The 12,382-nt window shown below is 40.4% G+C and overlaps 1 protein-coding gene across 1 annotated transcript in view; it reads left to right on the top strand.

The window, feature by feature from the left end:
• GPR158 (G protein-coupled receptor 158) overlaps positions 1–3,686 on the top strand; it is a gene marked incomplete at its 5' end in the record, with an annotated part of 24,651 nt that extends 20,965 nt beyond the window's left edge. Inside the window, 2 exons of the mRNA XM_009867015.1 lie at positions 393–539; positions 2,232–3,686. Coding sequence (XP_009865317.1) covers positions 393–539; positions 2,232–3,686 — 1,602 coding nt within the window. The remainder of the gene's footprint in view (positions 1–392; positions 540–2,231) is intronic.
• Positions 3,687–12,382: the final 8,696 nt, after the last annotated feature.

Below are 12,382 nucleotides of genomic sequence, written 5' to 3'. Positions count from 1 at the left end.
GGATTATCAAACTCTACAGAATATAAAATACAATCTTATGGGTTTAGCAGCCTAATTGGAAATACTGTCTGGAAGTCTGTCTCTATACTAGCTTAATTTAAATGCAATTTAAAGAGATTCAGAAAACATCAAAATAAGTGGTGTTCTTTTTTCTTTGTTCAAATCTCTAAGATTTATCAAGTTAAACCATCATTAATAAAAATTCTTTCCATACAATACCAGCATTCTATAGGACATGACTTGTGGCAATGATTCCTATAGCTAGTGTTTTGAGTTCAGAAAATCACATCAAATCCATAGAAGGGTCATTGTGCCATAAAAACTGTTGATGTGATATTGATGTAAAATTTTGAACTGATGGCAACGTCTTTTTTTATTAATACCTATTGCAGTTTTCACATTCAAGCAATAACCCAAGAGATGATATAGCTACAGAAGCTTATGAAGATGAGCTTGATATGGGTCGATCTGGATCCTATCTGAACAGCAGTATCAATTCAGCATGGAGTGAACATAGTTTGGATCCTGAAGATATTCGGGTATATCATTATTATATATTTATACAATAAATAATATTTTATCATTCTTTTCAAGAACAGCACTTCTTCCTATGAGTAAACTCTGAACTGCATCCATTTGACTTTTTTTGCAGATGTCAACTGAAACAGGCAAGCTTAGGTCTCTCCATGACTGTGGTTCCAGGTCATGTAAAATCTCATGGAGACCATTCACTAGTGTGAAAAGATGCTGCATTCCTAGCTGTAGGAATATGTAGCCTCATACTTGAGGCTAAATAGGAGAAATCATCCACAACAAGAGCTGTTTATCGGTTTGCGTAGGCTCTTTGAATTATTTTGAAGTGCAAACAGCATTTGGTGTCAGTGTGATTTGTCATTTGCATGTAACATATACATAACTATATAGATAAAATTTTAAAAAGCATGTTTAACAGAAAAAAATACTTTATTCCTGTCTCACATGATAAAAGGGACTATGTTCCCAGAATAAAGAACAGCTATATTCAGCAGTATTATTCAATATATTCATCAATGACTTAGATGAGGGAATTGAGTGTACTATCAGCAAGTTTGCTGATGACACCACTGGGAGGAGTGGCTGACACGCTAGAAGGCTGTGCTGCCATCCAGCGAGACCTGGACAGGCTAGAGAGTTGGGCGGGGAAAAATTTAATGAAATATAACAAGGGAAAGTGTCGGGTCTTGCATCTGGATAGGAACAACCCCAGGTTCCAGTATAAGTTGGGGAATGACTTATTCGAGAGCAGTGGAGGGGAAAGGGATCTGGGGATCCTGGTGGACAGCAGGATGACCATGAGCCAGCACTGTGCCCTTGTGGCCAGGAAGCCCAATGGCATCCTGGGGTGTATTAGAAAGGGGATGGTTAATAGGTCATGAGAGGTTCTCCTTCCTCTCTACTCTGCACTGGTGAGACCACATCTGGAATATTGCGTCCAGTTCTGGGCCCCTCAGTTTAAGAAGGGTAAGGAACTGCTGGAGAGAGTCCAGCATAGAACAACCAAGATGATTAAGGGAGTGGAGCATCTCCCTTATGAGGAAAGGCTGAGGGAGCTGGGTCTCTTTAGCTTGGAGAAGAGGAGACTGAGGGGTGACCTAATTAATGTTTATAAATATGTAAGGGGTGAGTGTCAAGAGGATGGAGCAAGGCTCTTCTCGGTGACAACCGATGGTAGGACGAGGGGTAATGGGTTTAAACTGGAACACAAGAGGTTCTACCTAAATTTGAGAAGAAACTTCTTCTCAGTAAGGGTAACAGAACACTGGAAAAGGCTGCCCAGGGAGGTTGTGAAGTCTCCTTCTCTGGAGACATTCAAAACCCGCCTGGATGCCTTCCTGTGTAACATAGTCTAGGTGTTCCTGCTCCGGCGGGGGGATTGGACTAGATGATCTTTCAAGGTCCCTTCCAGTCCCTAACATTCTGTGATTCTGTGTGATTCTGTGATTGGGAAATCTGAAACGTACAGCATGAATATATATGAATTGTGCATACTCTATGATGCACAGCTGTGGAAGGTAACACATTTGTGCATTTTACAGTGGAAAAAGATGGGATTCAAGCTGATGGAGAAATGACATATTGAAGAATTAAAAAAGGCAGTAAAATAAGTTTAATGTAATTTTTAGGTATTCATAAGGCTGCTTATTTGTACTCACTCTCTACATACTAGTTTTGCCATTCACTTCACTTTGCAGGATGAGTTGAAGAAACTATATGCCCAGCTTGAAATCTATAAAAGGAAAAAGATGATTGCTAATAACCCACATCTCCAGAAAAAAAGGTGCTCTAAAAAGGGCTTGGGGCGCTCGATAATGCGACGTATTACAGAAATCCCTGAGACGGTCACCAGGCAGTGCTCCAGGGATGAGAAGGACCTGATGGAGCACAGTTCTGTGAAGAACACGGCGACGCTGAGGAAAAACCCACAGGATTCCACAAGTTCTGCAAAGCCAAAAGAAGATACTTTGAAAAACAGAGTCTTTTCCTTAAAAAAGTCCCACAGCACTTATGATCATGTTAGGGATCAAACAGAAGAACCAGATAGCTTAACTACAGAAAGTGCAGAAGTTATAGCCACTGAGAATTCGCTTCTGGACTCCTTGAATGGTAATGAATTAACCAAAAATGCTCCTGAAAAAGTTGAAGCTGTCTCCACTGAATCGGTCCCTTTGGTGTGCAAATCAGTAAGTGCACATAACCTAAGTGCCGATAAGAAGCCTCTGCATCCAAGAACATCTGTGTTACAAAAATCCCTCAGTGTTATTGCTAGTGCCAAGGAAAAGACTCTGGGAGTAACGGGTAAAACACAAAGTCTCGAAGAAAGCACCAAATCTCTTAAATCTCAGCAGAAGGGTAAGGAGGCCAGCAAAAAGCACTCGGCCTCCGATAAAGGGGAACATAAGGATTCCCACCGGAAGAACTCTACCCACTCTGAGGAAACAAAGAAAACCCATAAATCTGGAATTATGAAACAGCAAAGGGTTAGTCAAACACCTGCAAATACAGACACAGGCGCAGGTAAGTCTCTGTACAAGGAAAATTTCGACATAGGAGAAGTTTGTCCTTGGGAGATGTATGATCAAATTCCTGGTCCTGTGCCTTCTGACTCTAAAGTTCAAAAACATGTGTATATTGCTTCCTCAGAGCCAGAGAAAAACCACCCTTCCCAGCCAAAAGGGAAGACTCATCATAAGCTGAAGACACCTGAGGGGTATCAACAGTCAAATCAAAAGAGCTCAGAGAAGGTGGAGGCGGCCACTCGGGAGGCACAAGAGCAGCAGCAGGTCTTTGAAAACGAGAAAAACCAGTCAAATTCCAAGTCTCAGGTCTCCCCTGAGCTGAAGTGTGAGAATGCTAATAGATATACACCTAGTACCTGTGCTGGGGAGTGGGAGGAGCTTCCCCAGAAGGCAGCAGAAAAGGAAAACCTCAATAAATTGGCAGAACAGAAAAAAAATGCCTCTTCTGAGGGAAATGTGCTTTCATCTGACTCCCGTAAGCCAAGTTACTTACAGCAACCTTTAGCATCTCGAGCAGAAGTCTGCCCTTGGGAGTTTGATACACCAGATTTACCAAATGCAGAAAGAAGTGTAGCTTTATCGAACACCTCTGCTGTAAGTGCAAATAAAACAGCAACACCTCGAAAATAAGAGGCTTTTGGACTGAGGAGAGTAGCAACACTGAGAAGAAAGACAAGAGGAAGGACAGAGGAGACTTAGGCCAAAAGGATCTGAAAATTCCTAAGGAGCATCACTTAAATAAAGGAAATCAGCACTACAATTAAGTAGGAGTTAAACAAAGTAAATTATCATTAATGTTGTTATTATTTATTTGTTGAGTGCCAACAATGTGATTAGCAGTGCCCGGAATATGGTCCCTGCTCCAAGGATTTTACTGTGTCAATGAAACAAACCTGCCTTTGTGAAATCACTTCTCTTTTAAAAGAAAAAAAAATATGGTGGTAACAAACGCACAGTGTAGATCTTAACTGAATTATTTCTGGATGCCAGAACTGGCTTTAACTTGCCCTTGGGACTTTAAAGATCCAGCAGAAGTGGGGCACAGAAAATGTCCTGATGGCAGAAAGGGGTATCAATGAGCAGCTTTTTAAAATGACGACTTTTCACTTTACGTACTTAATCTAGATAGCACTGCTAACTCAATGCATCCCAAAAACACATTTTATATAATGATTGCTCTCATTTTCTTATTACTGTGTGTTTTAGTACATTGTTGTGTCTCATATTAAAGCATTCCAGATTGTATAATTTTTGCTAATAACTTTGATATTATGTGACACAACAATACATTTATGCAATCCACGGATACTTTCTTCTAATTGCAAGTTAAAATACTCACTCTAGACTTTTTTGGTTTATATATAGAATTGCAGTAATTCTGACTATGGAAGCAGTAATTCATATTGGGAAATTCCTTTTGGCTTTGGAGATTATTTTTTTTCTTTCATGTGATTTATATAGTGAACTTTTTTTGTTTATTCTCTGTTATTTACATTTATAGTTTGATACTGTATTATTCAGGGGTTTTATACGCGATAAGTTACTTGTTAGGCACTTCCCTGTTAATAGTCATAGACTTTATTAATAGTGGAAATTCAGTCGTCTTAGCTGCGTATTCTGGTAAGTCTTAGGACAACTTATCTGTTGTTAGTAACTAATTGGAAAATATCATCTAACAAACCAGAGTTCTTAGTTTAAACATCGATGGTGATGATCTTGTTCACTATTTCATACTGAACATATCCTGCTAAATAAGACAGACAAGAATGACAGTGAATATATCCCAGAAAAAAATACCTATTTTATTAAAACCAGACAACTTTGGCAAAGATATTAGCTAGCTCATATAGAACAACGGTGTACTGTTTATCCCTGTTGGCAAGCCTCCAAAAATTCGGATTGAGGACAGAACTCCAAAATATTACTCTTCCCCCATATATGCAATGGAATTGATGGCATCTATCTCCCACTCTCCACTTCAATTTTGTTTTAAAAAAATATTTTTACACACATTTACAGTAAAAGTATTCAATACAGTTCTAATTTTCAGTAATAACTACATATGAGCTTAATTCATAGATGGCCCATTCACAACTGTGAGTTTTAGTGATGGTTCACCATCAGGGCCTGAGGACATATTATAAAGATTCTGAGGAGCATCACCAGTGATAAAAAGCCCTCAGCCATCTGAATTCAGAACCAGTAAAGTGCTATTCACTAGAATTGGCTATACGTACAGTAGTCCAAAACAAAGCCAGCTCAGTCCTAAAGAACTTGTGCAATTTGAGAGAAGTGGTGGGATTCTGTGGAAGAATGTGAAATGAGGATGATTGAATAGAATGTGTTGTTTAATATATATATAATATATATAAAATAGATATTTATATATGTTTAATATATATGAAATGTCATATCTAATACACACATGCACATACACGTATGTAGTATAAACTGATTTTTGTGGCATCATAGACGAAGTGGCTTAAGACAAAATGCAGTGAGCAGAGGGCCTTAGACAAGCTGGGAATGAGGAGGATTTTTTTTGTCCTTTAAAAGGACAGGAGTCTATGGGCATATCTACACTGACAGCTCAAGATGGATCCGATCTTCCTACTACCTGTGCTAAGCCCAAACCTAGAACATGCTGACACCTGAGCCAGCTGGACACAAGTTGACTCAGGTCTATGTGCTGTCTAAACACATTGGCCTAGCTCATAAATTCTGCTTTTTAGGTCCAGATTAAAGTGGCCGGACTGCCCCAGCTAACCTAGTTAGTCTGGATGGTGCTTAGTTCCACCCTGGGGACATGCTGACTTAGGTCTTTGCTACCCCAGGCTTGTCTGACTCTCCCACCCCTCTTTGTAGGGTGTAATTAAAGCCTAGATCTGGTCTTTGCCTTCAACACACATCATCTGGCCGGGACTCTCGCAACCCAGAATCCCTGTTCACCTGTGAAAGGACGTCAGGCATCTCAGTCTGGGTCCTTTGGACATCTGTACACCCACTTGGCACACACAGTGCCAGTGGCGTCCTACACCCAGCCCAATTCCAGCTCTCTGCTTGGTGTGGAAAAGAGTGGAGATTAGACCTGGTGTGCCCAGATTCTCCCTTCCCAAACACTCATGGAATTTGTCAGTAACTTTTCTGTCAACTTCAGAGTGATCAGCTCTTCAGAGAGAAAGTAACCCTACATTTCCCTGCATGGGAAGAACTTCATCCTGGAACACAGCTTTCTGGGAGCACATTAACCCTGTGTGTGGAGAGATGCGCAACTTCAAACCTGCGGAGCATGGGGACCACCTCACACTTCTCCTGCCCCTGAATGGAGGTCCTGCAACCCATCTCAGCACTGGTTTGTGTGGACAGGGCAGCTGGAGGGGACAGCTTATTGCAGGTTGCCCTGACTCACTAACAGGAGTCAGAGCCAGGCACTGAGGTTAGTAGTGGGCATCCATGGAGGAGTCATGAAAGGAGGAGTTTGTGCATTGTCACTGCCTCTTGGAGACAGATGGTCACAAGGAGCAGGCGCCAGTCCTGGTGCCCTTGCTCATCTCTCCCTCCCTCCTCTACCTCAGGGCTGAACAAGGACACACTGCCCCTGCCCTGCTCTGCAGCAGCCGTATTGGGGTGCAAAGTACACCAAGGGCCAGGAGATCGGTGTCAGCAAAGTGTCTGCACAGTACCACTGCCCCTTACATTACTGGCAGGATCGTGCATGACTCTGTTTGTGCCGCCACTATTGATCTACAATTCCTTGCTCGTTTTCTTTTCCCTTTCTTTTGTAAAAGGCAGCTGCATTAGAGACACAGAAACAAAGTCCATTCCTTGGATGGGTAAACAGAAGAAAGATGACTGATTTACCAGGGAAGGCACTGGCTTGTATATTCTTGTTTGGTTTTGTTTTCTTTTATCCTGACCCTCTCCCTCACTTCTTAAAAAAATCTGTTACGGTTCTTTAGGCTTGTCATAGTCACATCTCCTAAGACTGATACAGTCAGAAAACTTCTGTTTAGAAAGCAACAAAGCTTTCCCCAGCTTATTTAGCAACTGAGATTTGGGCTACAGGTTCAATTGGGACTTTAAATTGTTTTGCACTTATGAAAATGAGGGGCCAAACTTCATTCAACTATTCTATTTCACTATGATGCTGCTAGAAACATTGCTTAATGAAGACATACTAAGTTAGACATAAATGATGTTCTGTATTTCATAGATTTTTCTCCACCAGCATATATTGGCTTGACTGCTTAGTTGTCTTTTTCTGGAGTTTCATTGTCATTATTCAGCCAAGAGAAGTGCAACTCTAGAATTAAGATGTTATCTAGCAGGTCTGTTAAGAGAAAAGATAATAAACCCTAAGGTCACAAACATTTGCTAGGTTGTCCTTTTAAATGCATGTGCAAGCTGCATTTCTCCTTTATTTCTAAGCCATGGTTTATAAATAATTAGATTCATACCAATCTTATTAGCCTTGTATAATTTATGCAAGATTATATGCTTTAAAATATAAATTAGTACACACCTATCATCAGCTTTGGTGGCATCATAGACCTGAAACCAGACAATACTTTTATACTTGCTCTCCTTAGGCTTTTGCATGCATATGACAACAGGCAGGCCTGAGAAAACACTGCCTTTTGACTTTTAACATTTTAGCTACTCCAAGCTGTAGAGTATATAAAGCTGTAAGTCTCTTCACTTTATAATGTGGTTGTTATAACAATGTTATCTGGCAACCGACAGCATCCACCATGAAATACTTGATAGATTTATGTTGTAATGTGTTGCAGCATGTAAATAATGTAACTTCCTCTGCAATAAAGCACATTTATATGAAATCTGTCTGCAGTCTTTTGTGTTGTGGTTTTCTGAAGTTATTACTGTTCCAAACTCAAACAGGTTCCTCATCAAACTTGTAAAATAACTAACAATGAGTTTTACGGTTTATACAATCTGATCACATCATTTAGCATTGTCTGGATTTCCCTCATGTTTTCTTGACATCGACCTTTAGAGTAGATGTGTACTGTTTTCAGGATTTCAGGTTAAGGAAATTACTGTCTTTTCTCAGTGATATCAAAATTCTAGGGCCCATACTCTATTCTCCTGAATGTAATGGCAAATAGAATGCTAGAACATATTAGAAAATGTAAAATCCTGTAGCTCATCTGTACTATATGTGTGCATGCCTAGATTGCTCATCTAAAGTATGTCTAACATATAGTGAAGGTACAAAGAATGGTAACAAAGATGATCCAAGACAGAGAATGACTGCTGTGGAAGGGGTGACTAAATGAAATCTTCCACTTGTGAGAGATGACTGAGAGAGGGAAGAGCCCTGTATAAAATTACAAATGGCCCGAAGGTAATTAGGAAACTAGTGTTTGCTGGATTTTCTCATGTGGGAACTGCAGAACGTGCAGGGCAGCCATCATGAAGTGATTTAAAACAAATAAAGTTTTCTTCTATGCATGGCATAAATAGATTGTGGAGCTCATTTTCACAGAGTGCTGTGAATATCATGAGTTCAAAAAGCATTGGAGAGGTCATGGATGAGAAATCTGTCAAGATCCCTGAACATGGTGGATACAAAACTCTTAAACCCCTAATCTATAGATGGCTGATAAGTAAGAAAATTGTCTTCACATAATCACCCAGTTTTATTTCCGTAATCACCCACTGCTGGATATGGTGCCATATGAGCATTTCATCCAGCACAACCTTTCAACATTCTTACGTCTGCGTAAGTACAGATAGTGAGGCTCCATTATTTTAAATATATTTTCTGTTGTCATGCCTGTTTCTTCGGTGACCCATTATTGATCTAGGAATTGTGATGGGTTCTTGCACGAGCATCTACATACTCACTTGTACCTTTCCCAGTGCCTCCTGGGTTGAAATGCTGCCATGTGGTTAACCACTCTGAGTCATGATATCTGGCATAACGGGGGCATGAGGGGGAGAGAAGGGGAAGGGAATTACTTACATTGAGTAAACGAATTGTGTACAAGTTATTTGCAGGCAATAAGTCCAGATATCAGAAAAATAAGGCCAGGAGATTTTCCTCTGAAACACTTCATGGAGCTCAGCTCAAACCTAGGGCAGTCAGACACAGATGTCAAAACTAATAGTGGCCTTCTGAGCTCCACTTCTGACATTTTCACAGCTTTTAAAAAGCAAGGAACTGATTTCCAAAGTTTTTGGCTTTGGAAATCATCCACAGCTCTAGTTTTCAATACCCTCTTCCTTATCCTATTACAAAATGTATTTCATCTTAGAGGAGACTGTGGCTTTGCCTTCCCAGCCATGAGAAGCAGGGCGGTGGAATCCTACCAGCACCCTGCTGGCACTCATAGGGATGGCAGAGTCAGCTCTTCACAATGGTGTATGATGGGAGGAAGAGAAACAATGGGTGCAAATTCAAAAAAGGGAGGCTCAGATTGAACATTCAGACCACTTTTCACCAAGGCAAGCAGTGGAAAAGGTTGCCCAGAGGCTGTGCCATTCCCAACTTGGAGCTTTTCTTGTACCAACTGGGTAAAACCCTGATCTTGTATCTGACCTCGCTTTGAGAAGCACATTGGACTGAAGACCTCCTGAAGTCCTGCTTGAATGATCCTCATCCTGTGAACAGTGTTCAATACTAGAGCATGTTCTTCACATCATCCTTTTGAAAGCCTGCAGATGGATACCCCAGGCAGCTCTGACTCCTGCCTAAAAGTACAGGACATGTAGTCATTCATATGACACAGAACTGTGGGCAAGCCCTCGTAACAACCACCAGCTGCTGTAATAGCAAGGCATTTTGCTTTTCTTCTGATCCCCACAGCCCAGAGTGGTCACAGTGACAGAGTAAAGAAGGAAATCAGTTTGTCTGGAGCTGGTTGGGAGGAGCAATTTTAGCTGCCTATGTTGAGCAAGTGCTTCAGCTGCTGCACAGTTGAAAGAATGTCTTCCACCAAAAAAAAATCAGAACGACAACCAAACAAAAAATGCCCCCTCCAACTAAAAACATAATAATGTTTTGAGGACTCTTTTCTTTTAAATCAGTACTCTATTCTGAAGGAACCATTAAAGAAATTACAAATTTTGGGAGGATTTGTGAGTGCAGTTCTTCAAAATGGCAGTTGATTTGGTTCAGGGTTACAGGGCTGCATGCCTGCCTGCAGAGAAGTTATTTCAAGCTGAAAACTTTTTATATTTTATTAATAGAATAGTACTTCTGAGAGGTTGAAACAAACTTTTTCCAATTCTAAAGCAGCTTTTTTTATCAACTCGGAAATTAGCTTTAGCAATGCTAGATTTTTAGTAAAAGATACTGATTCTTTCACTTGGTTTGGCAGACTGCCATCATATTGCAATATTCAGTCCACTTAATACCTGGAAAATTGAACATTATCTTGCCATTTATGATTTTTTTTCCCCATTTATTTTTGATTTAGCTCTTTCAGTCACTGAAACTGTATAAACAAATCAAACACTGGACATTTTATAAAATTACTGAATTTTAGATTTCTGGATAAATGAGTTTGGTACAATTTTTCATTGGGTCAAAGCATGGAAAGACATTACACTATACCCAAAATAGCCATATATTTTTGAAATGTGTTGCTATGATCTTCTGTATAATAAAAATATACATACCTTACATACAAGTATACAGAAGCATTATTGCATCTTTGTAGCTACAGAAGGCAAGGTTTTCCAGTAGATGGGTAGCAGCCTTAGAAGCAATTAGAAGAGAAGGTTACTAAGCCTGCTTAGTGAAAGTCTTCTAATGAAATTCAAACCACTGGGTGTCTTTTAGGTCTACCAGCATAAAATGTGTGCTAAATTAGAGCTTGCCTGCATGTTTGCTTCTTGGCCACTGGGAGATGTTCTGAGGCAGAGCAAATGTACACACGGCTCCAGACCCAGCACAGGGTGGCCTGCCATGCCCATGGGTGGGACCTCTTGTTTTCCTGCTTGCTGTTGGCCTGCCGCGCCCTTACTACATGATGGGCAATAGTGGAATAAACTTGGAAACCTGTGTTTGGCTGATCTGCTGGGCAAACACCCGTAATGGTGGCTTTTTGATGTAGCTTTTCCCCTGCTGCTGCACAGAAGTTGACAAGAGCAGCAGCAGTGAGGTGGGTTTAAATGTTGCGGGGTTGCCGGAGCAGGGTGGAGTTAGTCTTTTGGAGGTTGCCTGGGTCTGTTTGGAGTTGAATGCTATTAGCTGTACCGCTTAACAGATGATGTTGACACAGAGTTTAGACTGGCTGCAGTGCTACAGATGAAAACCAGGTTGGTTTGACATTTCTCACTGCTAAAAAATAGTATCATATAATGATGTCTTTGTTCCATGAAAATTTTTCTGTGGTAAGAACAGTGTGGTTCCACGCGGTCATGTTGGAGACTTCACCAAGGGAAAATCACAGCAGCACTGGGGAGGATGGCTGTCCAGCTCTGTTCCTGCATCACATTTTAAGAGGTGCTTGCAAATGCACATGGTTGTGTAAGCTAGCAAAACTAGCTAGTGCTCCTCTGTAGGCAGTGTATTTTAACAGTTTCTACTAATTTTAATGTTTTGTTTTATAATGTTTCAAATTCCCTTTGTTGGCAGCAGTTTTGTTCTCTGTGATGATTTTTTTCAATTGTTTTAAAGGAACTTGCTACAAAACTTTGATGTGTATCTCAGATGCTCCATTGCAGGGCCAGCATTATTGAAGTCAGAAGGCAATAGTTTCACAATTTATTGAATTTCTCTTTTTTTAAAAAAAACCCAACTTTGACAATTTTATTCTGATTAATTATATATTCTGTTTTAATAACCAAAAAAATTGCAGTAAGAACTGCTAGCAAAGCACTACATTCATTACTTTCTAAGTGTTATGTAGATGTATTTTTGCTTCTAGGATTTACGAGTAATTGTAGATTGCAGTTGTGCACTGCATGACCTTCTCATTCAACTGCAGTCCACATTACAACTGGAATTGCAAGGTCATGTGAAAAAATACAGTGCCCAGATAAGGTCTGAGTTTTTTAGATTTGCCATCTCATCAGTGTATGATGACACACAAGCTAAACTACATGCTAAATCACTTGCATAAAAATGCATTACCTTGTAAATTTTGATAATTTTCATAATTCCTTGGGAACAGCATTATAACATCCTTATGGCCAAGCTGGCTGCCCATGGCTTGGATGGGAACATACTCTGCTGGTTGAAACACTGGCTGGATGGCTGGGCCCAAAGAGTTGTGGTCAATGGAGTTAAATCCAGTTGGCAGCAAGTCACGAGTGGTGTCCCTTGGGGCTCGGTGCTGGGACCGTTCCTGTTCAAC

This window comes from Apaloderma vittatum, unplaced genomic scaffold, assembly GCF_000703405.1.
Source record: "Apaloderma vittatum isolate BGI_N311 unplaced genomic scaffold, ASM70340v1 scaffold6843, whole genome shotgun sequence".
Taxonomy (NCBI): domain Eukaryota; kingdom Metazoa; phylum Chordata; class Aves; order Trogoniformes; family Trogonidae; genus Apaloderma; species Apaloderma vittatum.
The sequence above is the reverse complement of the archived record's forward strand: the minus strand, read 5'-3'. Positions and strand labels throughout refer to the sequence as shown.